Source organism: Trichosurus vulpecula, chromosome 8 (assembly GCF_011100635.1).
Source record: "Trichosurus vulpecula isolate mTriVul1 chromosome 8, mTriVul1.pri, whole genome shotgun sequence".
Classification (NCBI taxonomy): domain Eukaryota; kingdom Metazoa; phylum Chordata; class Mammalia; order Diprotodontia; family Phalangeridae; genus Trichosurus; species Trichosurus vulpecula.
The window spans coordinates 67,999,390-68,025,240 of record NC_050580.1 but is presented as its reverse complement, the minus strand read 5'-3'; the positions used below and the strand labels follow the sequence as shown (position 1 = coordinate 68,025,240).

The window sequence follows — 25,851 nt, the reverse complement described above, 5'->3', positions numbered from 1 at the left end:
ATGATGTCTAAAAAATAAAATTAAGGGGTGAGAGAAGGGTGAGAGAGAAGGGGTGGGAGAAAGACAAAGGAAGAGGTAGAATGGAGTAAATTATCTCACTTAAAAGAGGCAAGAAAAAGCCTTTACAGTGGAGGGGAAGAGCGGGGAGGTGAGAGGGAGTGAGTGAATCTTACTCTTATCAGATTTGGCTTGAAGAGGGAAGAACATACTCAATTGGGTATAGAAATACATCTTACCCTATGGGAAAGTGGGGGTGACAAAATGGGGGGCAGGTTGGGGGAGGGGGTAGTCAGAAGCAAAACACTTTTGAGATGAAAGGAGAGAGGGAATAGAATAAAGGGGGGAGGGGATAGGATGGAGGGAAATATAGTCTTTCACAACATGACAATTATGGAAGTATTTTGCATGACTACACATGTATAACCTGTATTGAATTGCTTGCCTTCTCAATGAGGGTAGGTGGGGAAGGGAGGAAGGGAGAGAATTTGAGATTCAAACTTTTAAAAATTCATGTTAATTTTTTTTTACATGTAACTGGAGGAAAATAAAATACAAATGAAAATTTTAAAAAGAAAAAAAAAACATTGTTCCTAGCCACAATACAAGATTCTGATAAAATTATTTGGGTTTTCAGTGACCAACTTAAGAACATTTGACCAGCACTTAACAGATGCACTTTTATACTCTTTATCATGGTCTTAAAATTCAACATAAAGCATTCCAGAATGGCTCTGTGGCAAAGGAATACTGAACTGAGAAATATGCTAGAAGAGAGTAAACAATCTACTTCATTACATCACAGTACTGCAAGGTTAATATCCATTTTTAGAAAATGAAACTATTTTGACAAGCTACACTGATTGAGAATAAAGGGAAGTTTCATTATAACTTGAAATATTTTCATGGCAAGGGCAATCAGTAGACCCTCTATTACGAACATCACTGACTTGTGAACACAGCAATAGCAAATTACTTAAATTATATTTGGGTTGTGGTAAATATCATCAGCTGAATGTTTCAATGTTTACCTTGGAAAATCTGTGATGAACTTGAAACACCTCTTAAGATTGTTCATCCTATTATTATTCTGTGTCATATTACAGACATTATACCACATTATCTTTAGAGCCAAAATCTCTATCAGGATGTTTCAGAATCATTTTATCACAGTCCATAGAACACAAACAGATGTATAATTGTTTTCTGTTTGATTTTATTTATAACATAATAAGTCATTCTCTCTTAAGACTTTGGAAGAACTATTTAGAAAATGGACCCTTGTCATGTGTAAAGTTAATATATCTTCCAGAGTGATTGCTAGCTTGCTTTGTAAATAGGATCTGGTATTGCCAATTCTTCTTTTCATTAAGAAGTTCCAAGTTGTCAGCAATTGTTTAGATTTCTCCTGTGGATATTATTATTTAACAATTAATATCTGATGAACCTCAAAGGCATTCACTCAGAAATGAAACTAATTAGTTTAATCTAGGGACAGATCTCATAATCAGTCACAATTCTTTGAATCCTGACCAATTGAGATCAGTCCCCTGAATCTTTTCTGCCATCCACAGATAGATTAAAGCTAATGTCATCTTCCCTTCCTGTCAAGGTATTCCTGCTCATTTACAAATGGAGAAAACAGCATCTGTTCCTAGGGCAAAGTTTCATCCATGGGGCAAGGGGTGCTACATACTCATACAAAGTGTCAGGTGAAAAAGCAATCCTAGATACTGTAGATGGGGAATTCCTTGGGGCTTAAGATCCATTTTGGCATCTTAAGAACAGAATACCACAGAATTCTTATTCTGCAATATATATTGCCAAATAGCTGGTAAAAAATATGGGGGAGGAGGTAGGGTAAGTGGAGTGTGCTTGTGTATAATAGCAATCATTCAGATCATTAATACCATGCTATTTCCTTAACAGTGATTAAAATGTCTCTAACTCAACTTTTCCAGTTATGGGGTAGGTGCTAAGCAGAAGAACAGGAAGAGTTGTACTACAAGTTAAGAAGCTTCCAGATCATTGAATATGTAAGCCTTTTCTTCCCAAGACATTTCAACCACAACTGCTAGAACCACTGCCAATTGGCAGGTGGGGCTCCAGATAGATACACGCAAAGCTCTGCAGATTCTCTCTCTTTTGCTCTTAAATCTTAGGCCACCTCTGTTGTGGACCTGCCCAAAATATACTATTGCTCCCCTCTACACTGAGTCTTCCTCAAATCATATAGTTGTATATTCAAATGACTCCATTCTGTAAATTACATATATATGTATACATATATGTACATATATATATATATATATATATATATATATGCACACACACATATATGTCTATATCTATATATCTAGGACTTGGTGAAAGCCATATAATACCCTTCTTAGGAAAGGGCACACTTCTGTTCCTTCACTGATGTCAACACATTGTGAAAGGAAATCCTTGATATCAAAGCCTAATTATTTTTTAAAAATGAACTAGAAAGAGTCCATGAAGATCCCAATCACCTCAACATTCTACCATATGGCTTTCCCATCAACTCAATATTAACATCTCTCTTCATGTACTCACTATGCTCACATTTTTTATCCTTTTTTTGGTGGGTGGGTAGTTTCAAATTTCAAACAATCCAGTAGGTTGAAAAAAAGTGTCAGCTTCACCAAATCACTATTTCAGGTGAAATCTAAGAATAATCCCTATCCCATCCAAAGACTAGAAAAGAGAATTCTCAGCATGACTGATGCTATCTTGACTGAACTTCAGTGATGAAAGGGAGACATTTTATTTTAAATTTGAAGTTGTCCCCAATTCACTTCTGTTCTATTTAAATACCTATCAATTGGTTATATTACAGTGGACACTTCTGTTTTTGAAGACATTGAGGAACGTTCCTTTTCCCAGGTCCCTCCATATCTAAATAAAATAAGAAAAGTAATTAGGCATAGAAAACCCTGTTTTTCTCCAGAACATTTTTACTCACAAGGCTGTAACAGCCTTCCTCCACTTCCTTATACATTTTTCAGCTTCTCTGGTTGAATTATTCCTATTAGTGAAATCCCAGGTTTAGTCCATGCTTTCAAAATGCATGAAGTCAATGTGGAAACAAGTTACTTTGACAGGAACAAATTGAATGTTAACAAAAACATCTGAATGGAGTGGATATTATTTAATCAGAAAGTGTTTAATTGAAAGCTCTTGCTCATCAACCTAATAATAGTAAATGATAATAGCTTCTATCTAACAGGAACTGGGTTACTATACATCATGCTTAATGGGGAGACTAGGACCACAGGGGTAAGTGGTCCTCAACTAGGTGTTAAATAAGCATGAAACAATTTAGCTACTTGTTTTCCTAATAATTTTCTCTTTTAAAAAAGAAAATGGAGATCTCTTCCTGTAATTATAATGATGTTCAAGTCAAGGGGGAAAAGAAGGATGAATGCTAGGATAATCTAGTTAAATGGGCTTGCTCCCCCCATTCCCACCACACACACACACACACACACACACACACACACACATATCCACACACCACAGCCTATTTCTTCTGCTCTGGTAAATTTCTTAGTACTAAAAACATTGACTGTTTGAGCCATGATATACAAAAAGGTAAATGTATGTTGCACTTTCTGCCATTTTCTTTAAAAAAACAGGGGTAAGAAATGTAAACCTTCATAAAAATTTCCTATGTAAACACACATATAAACACATTTTTGTTAGCATGTTTAGAAAGTCATTAGTGAAACATATTTATGTTTAAAAATAGTAAGTGAGGATCACATGACTATGAAATGACACATATGGAGTCAGAATCCAAGACTGCAGGTCTTTTGGCTCCTATTACAGTCCTCTTTCCACTTTGTTACGCTAAATTTGCACTTCCTTTTGTTTATATTCTCTCTGTGTGTAGGCCTCTGTCTCTGTATCTTTCTGTCTCTGTGTCTCTCCTTATTTATCATCCTCTTTTCTCTCTTACCCTTCCTCCCCATCTCTTTTTATGTATTTTTAACTATCTCATTCTCCCTCTCTCTATCTCTCTTATGTCCATTTTATAGATGAAGTGAGGTGGATAGAGATTAGCTAACTTTCCCAGGATCATAAAATTAGTAAATATCTGAGCCTGGATCTGAATAAAGTCTTTCTGAATCTAGTTCCAGCACTCTACCCACTGTTTCACCTAAATATGTCTAATTGATAGTTTTTAATCTATTATAAAGTGATGACAGTCAGTCATGATGTAGTAGATAAAAAATTGATTTTAGAGACAGGACTATCTGGGTTCAAGTTCGATCTCTGACACGTGCTGGCTGTGTGTCCTGGGCAAGTCACTTAACCTATTAGTCTCCCAGGAAACTCTCCAAGACTTGAAGCAATAGAGCAGCTGCAAACTTGCTTTAATAGAATTTCCTCATTGGTATTTCCTTATACCAATATAACTCAGAGGTGATGATTGAAAACCAAGTGTGTGTGTGTGAGAGAGAGAGAGAGAGAATACTATAATGCAATCTTGTCTTAAAGGAAGCACCAGCCTTCCCGAAAACATAAATATAAATCTTTTAGTCAAAATTTTTTAAACGGTCATAAGATATTGTAAACAGGCCTTTGAATAAGCATAAGACTTAACATCAGATGCAAAGCATTCATTAATTTTTCTTAATACAAAATAGCACATCTTCTGGGATTCATGTAATAATGTAAAAGGCAAAGAGAAGCCAACATCAAATGAAGGAACAGCACATAAAGAGATAGAAATGTTTCATCCATTATGAACCTCTGATATTTGAGATCAAGAAGTTAACTAGATTTTAAGTGACTAGGCTAAGGTCCCACTGAAAGTTGAGGTAAAGCTGCAACTCTCTTTCTATTAAAGTCCCAAGGCTAGTCCAAAGGAATCAACTAACATAATCTATGCTAAAGAATGATATCAGAACTACCCCTCACCGTGGGCTTAAACCACTGGCCCAATCTTGTTCAAAGATTGTGGTTCATCCAAACGGAAAGGGATCTCATTTCTAGCACTTGTAAGTCCAGGGTTCTGGGGTTGATTTACTCAAGCAGTGAGGGAAGGACAGGAGAACTATACATTTTACCAATAGCACTAGTGAAAGAAAAAAAATCACAATATTCCATGCTCCATGATTCAGAATAATTAATTTAATAACTGTGTCATACGAGAAAAACAAATAAAAGGAAGGAAAGGACTATGGATATGAACGATCACTAAAGTATATAAAATTCAAGGAAAAAACAAATCACAAGTGTAGTCCTGGGAATAAAAATTCAGTAGGATATATTTTTCTAATGCTAATTCGATTTCCTGCAAGGGGGTGCTGGGCCGTGAAGCTGTAGTGCATATGAGAGCATTATTTATCTACATCTGTTTGGACCTTGTTTATTGGCATTTGGAGTGTAATCCTGTGTCTCCGAAGACCTCATAAACAACCACCTTCCACATCCCCACCATTGTGTTTGTACCCTGCAGCTCAGTCACTGGCCTGCCACAGGGTTATGTTTGTTGATTTGGAATGTTATTCTTATTAGAAAGTATTCCACAAGCAGGGGTGTTTTTCTTTTCCTTTAAAAACAGATAAATTGTAATGGAATTAATGAACTGAGACAGAAGCATAAGACCTCCTAGCAGCTTTAGAACGAGTCTATGGTCTGTTGAAGATGAAACAGAGAAGCTGAAGCTAGTGTTGGCTTTTTGCATTGGTGGTCTGACTCTGTATAATCATATCTTTTGTCTTACCTCAAAAGGCTGGCTTAACTATAAGTAAATATTTCTGAACATCAGGGAATGAATAAGAACATAATACTTTAATATATATGAGTCTTATGATGAATGATATTAAATGCACAAGTAACATTTAAGTACATATGTATAGGTATTGTAAGAACACCTCCTCAAACTGATTTGATAGATTTTTTCTGAGTGTAGCAAACTTAGGCCTTATCACTTTGACTTCTAGTTTACTTCCCAGATATCAGAGAAGATGAGACACTTTGGTCTCCCATATTTGTAATTCTCACTCATTCATCACAATGGCTTTGGCCATTTTTGCCTCCTGTTATGCTGCATTCCATTTTCCCCCAGCTCTGCACAGACTGAGCAGAAAACAGTGTGGGTCGGTGGATGGCCCTCGCTTACCGGCAGTGTTTATGTGACCCCGTCAAGGTTTCAATCACAAAGCATTCTCCTTCATTCAGACAATATGCAAGATCCTTGTCTTTGCACGGCTTAAAGTGCTCCGATCGTTCAGTGGAATATGTAGTCGTATCTGTCAAGGAAAATGCACAGGGGAAGGAAATATACAGTCAGTATCTCATCAAAATCCAAGCCCCCTTTGCCAGACAGGTCCCATAAGCAATCATAGAATTATATGTTCTGACAGGCTTTCTACTGGAAAAAGAAGCATAGTATCCATGGCACAACATGGACCGAAAGGACAATGTGCTGTCTCTGTTCATATGGGACCAGCTATACAGAATGTGGTCACTTTATCAAACTGTCATTGTTCTAAATTAAATTTTAATCATTAGGCTCACCCCCAAGTATCTCCAGTTTAGAAAACATTAACAGTAAAAGCTAAATTATATTGTAGTAAGGCTTTCTGAATCTGCTTTCATTAATTTAAATTTTAACAAATATGGTGCATGGAAAATGGATACCTCCCTCTCTCTTTTTTATTGCCACCACATGTTATAAAACATCTGATCAATGGATATTGTGACTATTCTATGGCAATCAATGTAAATTTTTGGTTTTTTAGTTACAGCTCTAATTGGCTAATAGCAGAACCAATTATTCCTTCAGCGTTTCTCTCTTTATTACATAATTAAAATGCAAATGTTGCAAATACTGAAACAGACTTTTATATGTGAAGAATGCTGGATGTACCCATTTAATAGAATCAAATTATTGCTATTTCTTAGCTTTCTCTTGGGGGCAAAGGGGAAAATTTTCATTTTTCCAATCCAAGCCATTTCAAAACAAGAAGCTTTCTCCTAACGTGTCCTAGGTATCAAGAGTACAAAGAAAAGCAAAACCAACAAAACAAAAAAAAAAAGCAAAAATGAAAGCAGCCCCTGACTTCAAGAACCTTGCATTCTACTTAGTCCAAAGCAAGAAAGGTTAAAACATGTAAATAATAAAGCCTATAAATAATCATTTAAAGCAGGGGAAGAAAGCACCAGCAACTGGGTGGTATAGGAGAGTTAGGAAAATTTCTTATAGGTATTGGTACATGATCAGATATTTGATGGAACTTAGAGATACTGGGGGTAGAGGAGAAGGAGTACATTGTAGGCATAGGACAAGCCTGTGCAAAGTCATGGAGGTGGGAGATGAAATTGTGACTAGGTTAGTTTGGCTAGAATGGAAAATTTGTGAAAAGAACTATTAAACAGTTGTCTGGTATATATTCTCCTGTGTATACCTTCCCTGATTTCTGCTTTACTATAAACTTATATAAATGGACATTTTTGCTACCAGTTTTGTATTTTCATTGTGGAACTGCTATTTGTTAAGAAAGGGGTCAAGCCTTGGATATAAAGCATGGAATTATTTCCTTTACTCCAATTAACGAAACAGATCAGAAGTTAGCTTAAACCTATACAGCGCTTCTTAAACTCTGATTCATGACCCCGCAGTTTAAGAAGCACTGAAGGGACCACAACTAGAAAAAGTTAAAGAAGGCCTGCCTAGACTAATAATATTTAAAGGAGCATACAAATATCATTCAACCTTAGTAACTCCTCTCTTTGAAGAGAGCAGAATGGCCAAGTTTCTGGCCCCAACCTCCTGCTTCCCTTCCTGGGAGAAAATAAAGTCTCCTTGGAGAAGGATTTGGGAACAGGATGCTAGAGATGTCTATTCTGTTTCCCTTATAGCCATAAAACAACACCCCTATGTCACCTGTGGGGACAGCCCTCACTACATTCACACACACACACACACACATATATATATATATGCTTATATTTATATGTTTATAGTTGTACTTATTGGGGCAGCTAGGTACACAATGGATAAAGTGCCAAGCCTGGAATCAGGAAGACTTGAGTTCAAATCTAAACTCAGATACTTACTACCTATGCGACCCTGGGCAAGCCACTTAACCCCTTTCGCCCCAGTTTCCTCATGTGTAAAGTGAGCTGGAGAAGGAAACAGCAAACCACTGTAGTGTCTTTGTCAAGAAAACCCCAAATAGGGTCACAGAGTCGGACATGGCTGAAATTATTCAATAACAACAAAAATCACATTCTCCTCCCTCCTCTAGCCCCTGAAATATATTCTCCTGAATGACAGAAATGATTTCACTTTTTTGTTTGTTTTGTTTTGTATTGCTAGTGGTGGTTTGCTGCACTAAATAGATACCTGTGAAATTGTTGTTGGATCTAAATTGTGTAAGGCTGTAAAAGCCAATCACTGACAAGTGACCCCTTCCTGGGGAAGTAAATAGGCATACGTATGTATTCCAGATATGAAAATCAATCACTGTAAGAATTCAAGTTCTAGTCCATGATGAAGGCCTAAGCATAAAATATACTGTCACATTCTGATAAGCACATAGTATAGGAGAAAACTTCAAAGAAGTATATAAACTCTTCTGTTTTATAAGTTGTCATCATCCTATAAAGATAGCTGATGCAATAGAAAGAGTGTTGGGCAGGGAATCAGGAAAACCTGAGTTCAAATGTGACCTCTGACATTTACTAGTTATGTGACAAGTCATTTAACCTCTGCTTCATTTTTCTCATCTATAAACAGGGATAGTAATAACACCTACTGTCCAGGGTTGTTGTGAGGATCAAATGAGATAACAATCATACCACGCTTAGCACAGTGCCTGGCACATAGTGTTACCCAAGTGTAAGCTGTTATGGTTGTTGTTATATCCCCGAAGGCTATAGCCAGTGAATGCAATTTTCACAATATTCCATATATTTTCAAACTTCATGCCCTGTTCTAATTGGATGATTCAAGTACCACTAATAAGAGAGGGGTCAGTGATCATTAAATCATTAATGAAAATCTTACTAAGTAAGCATTTTTTTCATGAAGTAGAAAAATATATTCAGATTATTACTCTCTAATTAAAGATATCCCTGAAGAAGAGGTTGGAGCTCATGTCCTTGGTCAATCATACGATGAACTGCCTTTCTTTGCTCCCTTCAACATATCTGTACAGGAGGAATTTGGCTAAAATGGCCATAAAGAGCAGCCTGGAAAAAGGAAAACAAGAAGAAAAGAGACAGGGCAGCATTTAACCTAAAGAGTAAGCATAGAAGGTGTGTTGGTAAGCAAAATGGGCTCCTTAGCACTTAGTTCAACAAGTGCCCTTGAAGAGTTTGGCTTTTGTTTGCTTTGAGTAATTCAGTGTATTTCATTGAGTCTTACTAAGTGCTAAGCCCTAGGCCCAAACCCTTATTAGGTGTAAAACCTATGTGGGTGTGGATTGGCAACTAAGGTGGGGCCCAAGGTGGGGCTAACTCCAGGGAGGGCCTAGTTTACATGTCTGGGACAGCAGAGGCTTTTAGACCACATGGGTTTAAGTCGCCTTTTTGTGACAATTCTAGGTCACATGAAAAAGATATAAAACCAGGGGTTGGCCTCCTCTTCCTTGGAGCTCATTCCCGCAGCAGTGGTGGTGCAAGTGACTCTGGACCAGCCCTTGTTCTGAGCTCTCGGGCTGAACCTAGATATTGGTAACTATGAATCTGTATTGGGTCTGTCTGTTGATGTTTGTACTTTGTAATTTACTCTGAAGTTCAGGGTGCCGGATTTTTCACCTGAACTAAGTGAATGATATTTGTATGCTGAATTAAAGTAAGCTTGTCAATGCCTTCACCTTGCTTTCCTTAGTTAAGCAGATCAAAAGAACCTGTGCTGTTGGCAGCTTTCTGGGTGCTGGCTGTGGGTGGATCTTACACCCCCACAGAAGCTGCTAGCCAGATTGTTGAAACAGAAGGATGTATGGCTAGCCTTTTCATGTAATGCATTACGTGAATACCTTTCTCCATTCTGGTCTTACAAATATAACATATTCCATGCTTAGCCCCAGGGAGATGCCTTCTTTTACTAGACCCTAGAAGTACCTCTACCTTAGATTCACGTTTAGAGATTTCAACAATGCATGAGGTCTGCATTTTTAAACTTGCTTTGTTTTTTAGATAAGAGACAGAAAGAGAAAGAGACAGAGAGAGAGACAGAGATACAGAGAGAAACAGAGAGAGAGAGATCATTAGATATAGACATGAAAATGACATATAGATCTATTTATAATTCTCTCTATATATATAAAACTCTCTATATACATATATGAATTTTTATATGTGTGTATTGTGTATATGTGTTTGTGTTTGTTTTTATAATCTTGATTCTGTGTTCAGAAAACCAATTGGGAACAAACAAATAAAATGGTACAATGAGAAGAGTGTTGGATTTGGAGATAAAAGAAGACTTGGGATCAAATCTGAGCTCTTGCGCATAATTTCTATGTAATCTTGAGAACGGTTCTTAATGACTCTAGAACTCAGTTTCCCCATCTGTATACCAATGGGTCTAGATTGATCTCTTGATGCCCTAAATCAAGGATTTTGAACTCATATATTATGGACCCCTTTAAACAGCTTCGTGAAGCCTATGGATTCCTTCCTGAAATAAAGCATTTTTAAAATTCATAAAATATATAGGCTTAAAAAGGAAAATAATTCTATTTAAATCCAATTGTGAAAATATCAAATAGGCAAGTTTCCAGACCCTATAACATCATCCATTGAATGTGAAAACAAAAATCATACCAGAATCTGGAAGGTGATATACAAAAATAGGCAGGAATTTTAGATAGAGACATGGAACCTAAGACAGAATATTACAGCAAAAAAGGGAGCTGGCCTTCAGGTCCTAATAGACATAGGTTCAAGTCTTGTCTTTGACATACTAGTTATGTGACTTTGAGCATGTCAGGTAACTCTGTAAGACTATAATTTGTAAAAAAAAAAAAAAAAAAAAGCTATACATTTGCTTTGTTATTGAATCCTCACCAGGCATTCCTTAAAAAAATGAAGTCACATGCCCTAGCCACCCTCCTTTGCTCCCATTACTTCTAAGTATCTATAGACACAGAAAGCAAAGGCTATTTTCTCCATCTTCTAAAATATAAGCCTTATGTAATAGGATGCCTGTAACTGATACCATGTCAGGAACTTTAATGGGTTTTCAATTTCTAAAGCTGAAACTTCAGTGGTTTAGTGTCTCTCATAGAGAGACTTACTCTTCCTATGTCTACATGGCTTACCATAAATAGCCTGACACTGAGAGAGTCATAAATTCATGAAGTCTTAGAGATGGAAAGGACATTAAAGGCTATTGAATCTAATTTGTACTTAAAGCAACAATTGTGTCATTTTTTTAATATGCATGGATGTATTTTCAACCAAATTGATGACTATTTGAAGTAGATGTTATGCTTTCAGATCCTACTTTGATACCTACTAGTCATGTGACCATAGGCAAGTAATTTCATGCCTCTCTGCCTCAGTTTCCTGTTCTATAAAAAGTTTATATTTCTACTCCCACTCCTACAATGTCATTGTGTGAAAAATGTCCCATAAAGCTCATATTGTTATTTTGTGTACACTATTCAGGATTAGTGGGCAGGTATCCATATGGTAAGTCTCTCCGATGACTGCATTCTTTCACAGTAAATGTTTAAAATTCAACGGCTCAAACTAAGAAATTAGATATGAAATATAATGTACTCGGCTGCTACTCTGTTGCACTACATCAATTCACTATCAGTTAGCTAACTTTTCCTTTAATTTCTTATTATCCATTTATTGATATTCACTGATCATTCCTACATGAACAGCTTAGTCATTTACATAACATTCAACATAAAGAGTGAGATTCTTGTTTTATAATCAGTAATTTTAATAAGCTACAATTTCAGAGTGCAATACAATGGCAAGCCAATTATGATCAATTAATTTCTATCTGACAATCGCTGTCTCTAGTGGTTGCCACACTGTGCTGTGGGTTGCTTTGTCCATTCATATTGAGTATCTACTGAACATTAATAAAGCTGGGGGCATATGATGAATATTCCTGATGAAAAAGGAGAATATAAATTCACCAGTGAGCAATCAACCTTAAAATTCATTAATGTTTTTGTCCCCTCTGATTGTTGTTGTTGTTTGTATTGTTATGGAAATCAAATTGGCATTTTTAGGTGTTGTCCCTTTATTGGGCTTGAGGTCAACTTAATAATGAGGTAGGAAGAATACTTTAAAAATGAAAAAAAATTAAAATATCACATTGTACTTCATCCTCCCAAAGTGAAAAAGTACTAGCAAATTTCACATGTTGGAAGGTGTATCTCAATGTCTCAAGGATACTAGACAACATATTTTACTTAAAAAAAATAATTATAATAATAATAAAACCTAAAAGACACCAGTGGAGTAGAAGTATGAAAGCCTTTTGTGAAGGAGTTTAAAACAATTCATTGAAAGTTAAATGTATGTTCAGTGAACTATGTTGGAATTTTTAGCCATTCTCACCCCACTGCACACTGAATTGGTCAAGTACTTTGCAAGTGGTCATACTAATTAAAAGAGCCCACTTTTCCATATAGACCCAAGATTCTTATTTCTCTCTTAGGTAGGGACATCAAAGAGCAGTGTTAGGGAGGTGAGAGGTATACCTTTATTATATTTAAATCAATAGGAGAAAAATGTTCTGTACTATCTTAGCTTCATTAATACTGTGATATAGAGCTAACATCCATGAATTCAACTAAACTCTTGTGGTACCTGTCACATACACAGACACACACACACACGCACATATATGTATATGTGTGTGCATGTATATGCATATACATGGTATATATGTATGTATCTATGTATGTGTGTGCATTTTTTTACACTTTGGGGTAATGAATACTATGATCTAGGTTGTTAAGCAAAATATGTATTTTTGTTATTTTGACATTATTTCAGTAAAACTACAAAGAGCACTCTCTTAATCTCCTATTTGATGATAAAATCATCCATCCCATTTGCAATTTAGTCACCAGTAAGTTTCTATAAGTTACATGACTAAGTCAAACATCTGTTCCTTAATTGCTTTAGTCATCCTTCTTTAAGTTTTCTCTAATGTGTATGATATGTTGATACACACAAACCAGAGCTTCCAATATTGTTCCAGATGAGAATCTTTGGTGATTTTTAAAATTTATGTTATTGGTTGGTCTGTTTGGTTTCCAATATTTATGATAGCCATGATTTTGTTGGCTTTTTTGCCTGTGCTAGAATATTGTAAGCAATATGTTGTAAGAATGACTCTTGGAACCCATTTCTGGACTATAAGTGAAAGTTTAAAGCCTATTTTTTCATAAATCCAGTAAACATTATTTTTAGTTAACACATCTGTCCCATATAACCACCTTTATATTCATCTGTATCATCTGTGTCCATTTATAACACTTTTTGAGGTCACCATTGGTGACCTTCTGACCCAATAACCATTTGAAATGGAAAATTTCACATTTTGCTCAATAATTACATAGTCCCACTCTAGAATTCAGTCAGAACTCTTAAGCTAAGTATTTAATTAATATTTTGTTCAGAAATATTGTATGCCTCAGGAATGATCTTATTCACAGTTATGGTGAGAATGTAGAGGACATCCAGGGTTGTGCTAGAACAGGTCAAACTAACATTGGAGAGTCCCAGCAACATTAAGACAAAGTGGAAAAAAATAAAATTCTCTGTCCTCAAGGAGGTTGTACTGTAGTGATTTATCTTCATCAGAATGGAAATCTTCCAGGAAATAAAATCTGAAGACCTTCACAACTTTCCACTATTAGACAAAACAAACTCACCTACTTCAAAAGACAATCTTATCATGAGGTAAATGAGGTACACCACACTATCTTCCTCCATAAGAATAAGCAAAGACCAAAGGTTCTAGTCTTTGCTGACCTCTTGTCATCCCAAAATGTACCTTTTACACCCTGACCATCAAATATTATCAATGGTTTTATAGTTGACTTCCTTCCATTTTGGGATTTTAAATGCCTACTACTTTCTTGGAGCTTTGTAAGGACCTACCTTGTTTCCACTTGTCTGGAGCATCAAATAGCATTTATTTTCTTCCATTCCTTGTTTTCTGAGCTGTCAATTAAGACTTTCATTTGATACTAAATATCCCCACTGACACTATATGTTTGAGACTTCTAGAATTTATAAAGTATATTTATATAAATTGGCTTGACTTTTCCATTTCCTTCATTATCCAATAGGGGAAGGGAAAGGGAAGGAATATTTTTTATACCTTCAATTTTCTTCAAGCACATGTCAACCTTTTTCACTATCCTAGAAATGCCTAGGGTCAATCTAAGTCTTGAGATCTCTCTCTCTCTCTCTCTCTCTCTCTCTCTCTCTCTCTCTCTCTCACACACACACACACACACACACACACACACACACACATGCCTAGGTGATTCTTAACAAGATTACCAGGTTAGACCCAGATAATGCCTTTTTTCTTTGGGGCAGAATATCTGAGAACCAGCAGCAAAGAGTCAATGTTGTGGTAGGGAAATGTACTGAAGAGGGTGGAAGAGCAGATGTTCCCAAAACCAAAGTACTAAATTAGGGATAGAATACGGGCTTTAAAAAAACAGGGATAAAAGCTAAATGCAGTTTTCTGCTAATTAAATTTCTACCATGAAGAAATAACTATTTTTTTTTCTCAATGAGCATCTTAAAAGTTAAATTTTCCCGATAACTAACTAAGGCATAGAGTCTGAACTCTCCTGACAATATTATCAAATCATTGGTATCAAAAGGAGCAACCAATATGTGGTTTAAGCTATTGCAATAAATAGAACAAATTGGATATAAACAAATATGTGAGTGCCTTGTAATCACCTTTTCAAGAACTAGCTAGAGAATATACCTTTTTTGGTAAAAAGGGAAGAACATTGGAGTATATATCAAAAGAGTAAGCTAAATTCTAGTCTTTGCTTTCTCACTAATTGTGCCTTTTGAGCAACTCACTTAACTTTTCTGTTTCTGTTTTAGCAACTACAAAAATGAAGGAGATGGCCTATATTCCAATTTAAACAACATTATGGAAACCCTATTGTGTGTAAAATATATTAGTAAGTGCTAGGTATACAGCAGTATTATAAAAAAAAAAAAACAGCCCAGCAAAATACAAAGAATGATGGATTTGAAGTCACCAGATCTGTCTACAGATCATGGCTCTGCTACTTATTAGCTGTATGAACTTGGACAAGTCACTTAATATTTTGGACCTATTTCTTCATGTATAAAATTAGAAAAGTGAGGCTAGATAATTTGTTTTAAATATTTTTTATCAACATATTGTTTTTAAATGGTCTATATTTCCCAATGCAACCCTCCAGATGTTTTCTAGGTTTCTTTCCAAGTCTGAATGAATGATCCTTACCCTTAATGAATTTATAGTTTAATGTAGCACAAGTATGGGGATGGACAAAAAACTGTTTAAAAATATGTTCCATGTAAATAAAGAAAATTGTGAGTAGATCTAGGAGATTTGTCAGGAAAATGGTTGATGAAGAAGCATATAAATTGAACATTGAAAGAAGTTACAGATTTGAAGAAATGGATATTGGGTGAGGAAAACAAATCTATTTCAAGCAAGACAAGGAGAAGCAGTGTAGTAGATTTTAAAGGGTGACCACTTCTGGGTGGGAGTGGCCAGGTTCAAATCCTGGCCCTTCCACTTAATGCTAATGTGACTTCGGACAAATCAACTTAACTGTTGGATTTCCATTACTTCCTCTGTAAAATGAGATGATTTGTTGACTTCTAAGGTACTGTCCAGCTCTAAACCTAAGAGTTTGTGAATGTAATGAGGCAAAAACAAACAAATAAAAAAACACAATGAGAGGAGGGAGGAGGAAGGGTATGGTAGGAACAAAAAATACATGGAAGAGAATATAAAGTAATGTTAGAGAGAGAGGTAGAAACCAAATTGTGAATATACTTTAAAGTCATAATAAGGACATAAAACTTTATTTCCTAGGTGATAGGGAGCCACAAATTTTAAGTAGAAGATAAACTCGATCAAAGCAAGTCATTTGGATGAAGTAATCTCTAATACTAAATCCAGTTCTACACCTTCATAAATCTTTGGCTTCTTGGTCATGTAGGTTAGAGTTTATGTGCAAGTATACTCAATGATTTTTCAAGAAGTATAATAACATCCTGTAATAATTACTTGTATTCTAACACAATCTTTTCCTTACTTTTGCTTAAAAGCAAAGCATTTTGTCGTGAGGGCAGAGGATTCAGACTCCTTTAAGAAAGACTATATTTCTCTTTGCTTTTCAATCTTTCACCAAATCAACACCTTCAATAGAACTCAGGTCTCCTGACTCAGGAAGGCTCATGAAGGCTTTATCTAGCTCAAATTTACTGAACAAGACTGATATATGCAATGTGGAAATTATTCCCAAATCTCCTTCATTTTCTAACAATATCTTTTTAAGAAAAAAAGCCAAACATATATAAAGTAATGATTCTTGGATCAGGATTTCATTTATTTCTGAAAATAGTACCATGTTACCTAATTCATCTAGTCTATAAATATTTGTTAAGTCTCCATTATGTGCTAAGTACTGTGTTAAGTGTTGGGGACACAATAAAAGGTAAAAACAATCCACTTTTACCTCCCTGCCCCCCCTATTAAAAAATCAAACAACTAACAACAGCTATTTCCTGAATACTTATTTTGACCCTAGAACTGCACTGTCACTATATTGAGCCACAGAACCTAAGATCTGATCAAGAGAGACCATTTGCAAAGGTGGCTGGCTAACTACTGTTAACAGCAAGAAACTAAATGAAATATCAGATCCAGATGAAAGATAAAGGATGCTTATTTTACTGTTTTTTTTTTCAAAATTTGAAGAATGCATTTTCTAGAAAGAAGAAATTTTACGACAGCATACTACCCTGTAAAAAATCTGGTAGTTTTAGGGACAGACTAACCATTTTATTGAAACACCTTAGAGAGAATGTAACTCTGTCCTTTATGTCATACATCTGCAGACTGATTAGAATTTGCCATTCAGCAGCAAGAAAATGGTTTATAAAATATTTAATGGTCAAGAAAAATTTAAGAATACAGTGCAGCTTGAAAGGAAAACAAACCATTTCTCAGCTGGCAGAAGCCAAAGATCACTGTCTCCCTGCTGCCAAAGATCAGACAATTGTTCACTTTGCAGGCATGACAGAAATAGAGAATTTTTGGCAAATAATTCAAAAGTTCAGTTGAATCAAGCAGCTGCTGAGAGGACTGACAGTTTTCTCTATAACCCATAATAATCAATTCTTGCAGTAAATGTAAAAAGGGCTGTTATTAAATTTGCATTACACACCTGCCAAACTCAAGGTTGGGATATTTCTTCTAAAGAGGGCTGCTCTAGCATTAAGCAAACTTGCACATTATTCCCAAGGTGGAGCTGAAATGGACATATTTTGGTAATGGTGGTTCTAAATGGAAAGTTTAAATTTATGTCTTTTTTTGAGATTTTCCCCCACTCTTTTTGGACACAGAAAATTCAATAGTACTCTTACTAACATGCTTGTCTGTCCTTTTCTCCTGTATGTTGACTCAAAAAATGTAGAAGGGAATTACAGGGGAATCTGTATTATATTCTCCCACAACTCCCAAATTGGGCTTTTCTGTGAATCTCTTACCTGTAATGACCATATGAGGGAGTGAATCATACAGGATCCGAGAGCAATTGGTGGCAAAGGTAATTTCCATCTAGACTTTTTAGTATTTTTCCCTTTCTTTCTCAATTCCTCTAGTTTCTAAGAAGTGCCACTTACAGTGAAAAATACTTCAAGTAAGAACTTACACTGTAGTCTCTTCATCTTGAGGTGCTGAGGCATACAGATCCAGAGTGTTTTTAAGGGTTACACAGAAAAGGAGAATAAGAGAGAGGACACAAAATGTTTGGAATTCCATCAAAAGGCAAAGTTTATTCTGAGGCCTGCCTTTCAGGTTTTGATTTAGGGGATTAGAACTTAAACTAGGTTTTGCTCATCTATAAACGATTAAAGAAAATGTAAGTAACGAGGAGGGCAGGGACTGAATTTTATCTATGTTTCCCATCCCCAAGCACAACAAACTCTATTTACAGTAGGCACTTAATAGAAGTTTTTTTGGATTGAATTTGATTAAACAGCTTTTATCCAGAAGGTGAATCTAGGCACTTATAGGACAGACTGTACCCTTGCCCCTCCCCCAAAGAGCTCCAGTTCACCTTGTTTCCTGGTTTAGCCTGCTCAGTCCAAACACAAAGGGGATATGGGAAAAGTAGGAGGAAGAGAGAAATAAGAGAAGAATTTCAGTATAAAGAAAAAAAATAATGTTTCTCTGCTATCCATTTGGAACTCCTCTACTCAGCTGCTGATGTGATTTTCCAGAAGTGTAGGTTTGAGGTCTGACTATGCTACCTCTCTTTACCCCAACTCAATAAATTCCAGTGGCTCTCCATTATCTCCAGGAGCAATTATTAAACACTCTTTGACTTCTAAAGCCCTTTCCAGGAGATGGAGCCAAGATGGCAGAGTGAAAGCAGGGACTTCCTTGAATTCTCCCCCAAACCCCTCCAAATACCTGTAAAAAGTGACTCTAAATAAATTTTAGAGCAGCAGAACACACAAAATGACAGAGCGAAACAAATTTCTAGCCCAAGACAACCTGGAAGTTCGACAGGAAAGGTCTGTTGCACCAGTCTGAGAGAGGAGCATAGTCCAGTGTGGGCCATGCCTGCAAAGACCATGCCAAGCGGCCCTCAGGGGGCTGAATCATTGGCAGCTGTAGCAGTTTCCAGACTTCTCAACCCACAAACACCTAAAGACAACTTAGAAGGTCAGTAGGAAACATCTGTGGGACCTGGATGAGAGAGCAGCATGGGCAGGCCCCAGCCTCAGGGTAGTGGTGGCAGCAGCAGCAGCTGCAGCTGCTTCCAGAGCTCTAGGACCACAGATGGTGGGGGGATCAAGTGGCTGATTAGCAGGGGATTTCAGAGATCTCTTTGCTGGCCCTGAGGCAGGATTCTCTTGCTTTGCCCATACCTGGTTCTGTGTCACAGTGCTGGGTGGTGGTCCTGGGGGGCAAGGAGGAGCATTGGAATGGTGGATCTTGTGGCTGTCATGGAAAGGAAATCTTCCTCACACTTCCAGGGCAGAAAAGAGTGCTTGTTGTTACTCACAGACAAAAGCATAGGCCAAGAGAGGTGTAAACACCTCTCCTTTGACCATACAATCTTGGAAGAACTAAAACTTTACAGGTCCCAAGAAATATTGCTGAAAACAACTGCACAAAACCCCTGAAGCTTGAGACAGTGCACTCTCCACTCTGGAAGCAGAGTCCTACCTTAAAAAAAGCTAAAAAGTGAAGTTATAGGCTAGGAAAATGAACAAATAGTGGGAAAAAAAATCAGAATATGAAATCTTACTTTGGTGACAAAGAAGATCAAAACATACAACCAGAAGAAAACAAAGGCAAAGCTCCTACATCCAAAGCCTCCAAGAAAAATATGAAATGGTCACAGGCCATGGAAGAGTTCAAAAAGGATTTAGAAAATCAAGTAAGAGAAATAGAGGAAAAATTGAGTAGAGAAATAAGAGTGATGCAAGGAAATCCTGAAAAATGAGTCAACAACTTACTAAAGGAGACTTGAAAAATGCTGAAGAAAATAGCACCTTAAAAAAGAGACTGGGGCAGCTAGGTGGCACAGTGAGTAGAGCACCAGCCATGGAGTCAGGAGTACCTGAGTTCAAATCCGGCCTCAGACAACTGACACATTTACTAGCTGTGTGACCTTGGGCAAGTCACTTAACCCCAATTGCCCTGCCTTCCCCCCTGAAAAAAAAAAAGAAAAAAGAAACTAACACAAATGGCAAAAAAGGTACAAAAAGCCAATAAGGAGAAAAATGCCTTAAAAAACACAATTGGCCAAATGGAAAAGGAGGTCCAAAAGCTCATTGCAGAAAATAATTCCTTAAAAAATTAGAATGGAGCAAATGGAAGCTAATAACTCTTTGAGAAATCAAAAAATTATAAAACAAAACCATAAGAATGAAAAAACAGAAGACAATGTGAAATATCTCCTTGGAAAAATCACTCACCTAGAAAATAGATCCAGGAGAGATAATTTTAAAATTATTGGACTACCTGAAAGTCATGATCAAAAAAAGAGCCTAGACGTCATCTTTCAAGAAATTATCAAGGAGAACTGCCCTGATATTCTAGAACCAGAGGGTAAAATAGAAGTTGAAAGAATCCACCAATCACCTCCTGAAATAGATCCCAAAAGGAAAATTCCCTGGAACATTGTAGCCAAATTCCAGAGTTCCCAGGTCAAAGAGAAAATATTGCAAGCAGCCAGAAAGAAATAATTCAAGTACTGGGAAACACAATCAGGATAATACAAGATTTAGCAGCCTTTATATTAAGTGATTGGAGGACCTGAAATATGATATTCCAGAGGTCAAAGGAGCTAGAATTAAAACCAAGAATCACCTACCCAGCAAAACTGAGTATAATACTCCAAGGGGAAAAATGGATATTCAATGAAATAGAGGACTTTAAAGCATTCTTGATGAAAAGACCAGAGTTGAATAGAAAATTAGACTTTCAAATACAAGATTCAAGAGAAGCTTGAAAAGGTAAACAGGAAAGAAAAATCATAAGGGAGTTATTAAAGTTGAACTGTTTATATTCCTACATGGTAAGATGATATTTGTATCATGTATTCATGTATCATGAGACTATATACATATAAATGTGTGTGTATGTGTATATCTATCTATCTATCTATTATATATACATATATAGGGAGAGAGAGATAGACAGAGACAGAGAAACAGAGACAGAGGGCATGAGTCAGATGAATATGAAGGGATGACATCTAAAAAATAAAATTAAGTAATGAGAGAGGAATTAAGGGGTGAGAGAGCACTGGGAGAAGGGGAAAGGGAGAGGTAAAATGGAGTAAATTGTCTCACATTAGAAGAGGCAAGAAAAAGCTTTACAGTGGAGGGAAAGAGGGAGGAGGTGAGAGGGAATGAGTGATCCTTACTCCTATCAGATTTGGCTGAAGGAGAGAATAACATACACACTCAGTTGGGTATAGGCATCTATCTATACAGGAAAGTAGGGGGAAAAGGGGATAAGAGGGGGGGATGATAGAAAAGAGGGCAAATGGGGGGAGGGGTAATCAGAAGCAAACACTTTTGAGGTGGGACCAGGTCAAAGGAGAGAATAGAATAAATGGGGGGCAGGATAGGATGGAGAGAAATAGAGCTAGTCTTTCACAACATGAGTATTATGGAAGTGTTTTGTATGACTACACATGTATAACATACATCGAATTGCTTGTCTTCTCAATGAGGGTGTGTGGGGAGGGAGGAAGGGACAGAATATGGAAATTAAAGTTTTAAAAACAAATGTTAAAAATTGATTTTACATGCAACTCGGAAATGAGATATACAGGCAATGGGGTATAGAAATCTATCTTCCCCTACAGGAAACTAGAAGGGAAGGGGATAAGAGAAGGGGGGTGATGATAAAAGTGAGGGCAGATTGGGGAAAGGGAAAGTCATAATGCATGCTCTCTTGGGGTGGGGGAGGGGATAAATGAGGAAAAAATTGGGTACTCAAAATCTTGTAGAAGGGAATGTTGAAACCTAAAAATTAATTAATTAATCATATTTTTTAAAAAAAACCCTTTACAACCTTATACAACCCTTTACAACCTTATATTTACAACCTATACATGTTTTCACTTTCCTCCTTCCTAAACAATCTATGAACTTGCAACATTGGCCTACTCACTGTTTCTTACCCACTATACACTGGTTTTTGGACTACATCCATTTGCACTAGCTGTTCCTGTAATATTCTCATTCCTTATCTCTACATGTTGTCTTCCTTTGTTTCTTTCATGATTGGGTTCAAACTTCACTCCTCTCGGGCTTCTCTCAGTCCTCTATACTGCTAGTTCCTTCCCTCTGAAATTACCTTCCATTTAAATGTTTGTGTGTATACACACACACACACATGCACACACACACACATATAGGTATATACATATATATGTGTGTGTACAAAATGTACATAATACATTTTTATATATTTAGCACATTTTGGACTTTGTATATCTAATTCTTAGCACAGTGCCTGACATTTGCATAAATACTTAATAAATGCTTGTTGACTGATTGAGTTAACCTCATTAAGTCCCTGTCTTCTTAATATGTGTGTACATATTTTATTTTTAATTACTGTGTAATTAAATTAGATTACTTCTGAAGGTACCTAATTCTACCCAAATATGTAGACCATATCTTACTTCCTAGTCCCAGATGCAACTTCCAAAAAAATACACTATAATATACAACTAGAAAACAGCAAGTGATATTTGAACTTTCGGATGACAAATTACTTGATTCATTGGATACTATAAGCATCCCAAGCAGGGAATTTAATTAAATAAATAAGGAGCTTGTCAGTTCCTTAGAGTAGAAGACAGATAAGATGTTTTCAATAAGTGCTTATTTAATGAATGACCATGTGAAACAAGGTGAATATTTGCTACATTAAGAAGTTTATTGGTAAGAAGAAAGTTAGGTTAAATGATATGATATGAAGGAAACGTTGTAATACTAGTAATTGGCAGAGTAAAATATTGAATAAATAAGGATGTAACACATCAGGCCAGAATACTAAGGGATCATTACTCATCTTTATTTTTAGACATATAGTTATTTCTTAGAACAATTAATGTTTTTCATGGGGTCTAAAAATAATTATGAACATATAAATTATGAACATATAAATATGTTCAAGTATTGACTGGTACAAACATTTCTTGTTCAGCTACCTAAGTTCAACACAAGCAGAAATAATAGTTATAATGATAATAGGAGTAATAGTAGTAATAATTATAAATAAGAATAAAAATAACCAAGTTAGAGAAAAGGATCCTAGAATATACTAATATAAAATTACCATTTTATTGGTATTTTGAAGGCTTTGTCTTTTCTTTCAGGTGGTATGGAATATAAATATAGATAGATAGATAGATAGATAGATAGATAGATAGATAGATGAGGCACTAGAGAGTTACTACTTAATACAAAAGCCAAATATGGAGCCAGCTGCCATCAACAGAAATCTCTTCTTTATAAACTCACCAGCTCAGATCAATTTCCCAGTTCCCTGCCACTGCCATACTGGGAAAAAGTGCCTTCAAGTGAAGTGACAAATAAATGGGTTACCTCCTAAGTACACTATTCTGACCATGATATACAGATCACATACAATTTCCTAGACCTAGACATAAAGGGGCAAGTTCCAAGAAAAACATATCTAAATATACAGCTAGAAAATAGAAAGTGATATTTGAACTGGCAGATCATAAGTTTTTTGATTTATAGTGTACTTTAAGGGTTCCAAATGTGGCCTACAACAGTATTTGATTCAATAAAACTTGCCCAGAGTAAAGAGGGAAAAGGCAACTAGAACAGGGCACCAGCATCAAGGCATTCTTGCTGCTGGTTCTCATAGGCTTTGTGGGACAGAGAATCAGTGAGAACAACTGTCCCAAACACATGCCATTAGCTGTTCCTTTTCATCTGCCTCGTCTTCACCCTCTCTCCTCTACTATGGAGGTATTGAACATGTAGCCACAGCAACCAGCAATACTCTCAATTATAGAGGAAACTAATTAAAATGTAATTGGGAAATATTTAGCAAAAGAATAAAATAAAATACAACCAAACATAGATATTTTCAATATGGGCTTTTCTAAGTCAATTATGTGGCTCACAGTGATCCTTATGTATGATTTAACTGTTTGAGTTTGACACCATTAGTTTGATATATCTGCCAGCCCTCTCTGAAATGTTTTTTCACTGAGTACTTATATGTATATTTTTTTTTACTCCTCTGTGGAAGAGACATGTTTAAAGACACGCATAATGTGCAGATCAGTGGTATTTCACCTTTACTGGCATAGGGTTTTGTTTTTGTTTTTTTAATAGATATTATATCAAATATGTTATGTTCAGTTTCATGTGCCCTCTATGTGGTATACAATGCAAGCCAAAAATCAAACTGTACAGTCCCACTCCTAAGAAGTCCCCCAGCAAAGACATTTTTGGAGATGAAGGATCCACGTCTGTGTGAGTCCAAACACAGTTTTAGCTGATGGCTGACAAGTTCAGGCATTATGATGTTGCTCATGATCACAGTGTAAGAAATAAACAGGGAGTAGCTTTTCCATTTTGTCCTTCATTTGGATAGCTGGTTCAGGTCCCTCTATCACATGCAGACATGTGTCCTTTCAGGAAAAATATTATTTGTGCATACACACACATATTTAATATACATTTTATCTAGTAATGTTTTCTCTGTTTTTGGCTGTTCTAATTTGAGATGTTCCAATAATGTGCTTGTTTGTCCTCCATATATTTATATGCATGTATGTGTGTATACATACATACATATGTGTATGCATGTATGTATATGTATGAATAGAACTTTCTCCATATACACACACATACAAAGAAAATTCATATGTATCACAAAATTTAATTCAACAAATGTTTGGTAAGGATCTACTGTGTGTAGAGCCTTCCTTTGTGGATGTGGAGTGACCTTGGGTCTTAGAAGTTTATCCCAGGAGAGTATTTATTCCCTCTAATAGGTTTTACCAAGCTGGAATGGCTGCTTGTTATACGAATTTAACAACAGTCTGTGTTTCAGTTTTGCAATCAACCTTCTAACTTTGGGGAGGCCCATTGTTAGGCAGGATTCAAGGTGATACATGTTGTTCTGCAGCAGTTCACGAAGACCATTTTCAAAGCCTAAAACAGCTGTGATCAGTGTTGATAGAGAGAGCACCCCCACCAACAGAAGGACAGATTCTTGATTTATGAATGCATGAAAGACACAGAAAAGTGCTGAGAGGGAGGGAGAGAGAGAGAGAGAGAGACAGAGACAGAGAGACCAAGAGAGACAGAGAGACAGACAGAGAGACAGACAGAGACAGAGACAAAGAGAGACAGAAACAGAGAGACAAAGAGAGATGAGTGAACTAGCTGATAGATACAGGAAAATATAGATGATATATAATTGGCAATAAAAATAAAGATGACAGAGGGATAGATGATGAATGAACTATGTGCCTGGAACTGTGCTTAGTGATGAAGATATAAATATATGCAAGTAGAATAGTCCCTGAACTCAAGGAATTTACATTGTAATGGGGGAAGACAGCCCTAATGAGGGACTAGAAAATGGCAGACTGGTGGTAGACAGAAGGCAGCAGCATAGTATGGAGTTGGCAGGAAAACAGAATGATTACCAAGGAAAGATAAGACAAAAAAAGCACATCATTCAGAGCTAAATGACTTAGGAATAGAAAAGGCAAGTAGTAGAGTGGACCCAGAAGTGACATGTAGGCCTGGGCTTCAGCAAATTAAGGCGAAAGCTCACTTCTCAGAGCCAAGGAACACATGGAAAAAATTTACAGTGACGGTGATGATATAAGTAGAGGATGAGGAAGATCCAGAGTTTACAATGTATTTAGTACCTATCCTTGTGGAACCTTGTTATTTAATTGGGAGCTATGACTCATAAAAGAGAGGATAGATATTAGGATACTTTTTGAGTCAAGAAGCCTTGGATTTACTCAATATAAGATCTAGCACACATTTAGCACTTAAGAAATTCTTATTGGTAGATTGAAAATGATTACTGAT

The 25,851-nt window shown here is 36.3% G+C and overlaps 1 protein-coding gene across 3 annotated transcripts in view; it reads right to left on the bottom strand.

The window, feature by feature from the left end:
- Positions 1-25,851, bottom strand: part of NRG3 (neuregulin 3) — a 1,185,022-nt gene that overhangs the window by 703,397 nt on the left and 455,774 nt on the right. For all 3 annotated transcript variants that reach the window (XM_036737009.1, XM_036737011.1, XM_036737010.1), the window contains exon 2: positions 6,152-6,281. In XM_036737009.1, coding sequence (XP_036592904.1) covers positions 6,152-6,281 — 130 coding nt within the window. The remainder of the gene's footprint in view (positions 1-6,151; positions 6,282-25,851) is intronic.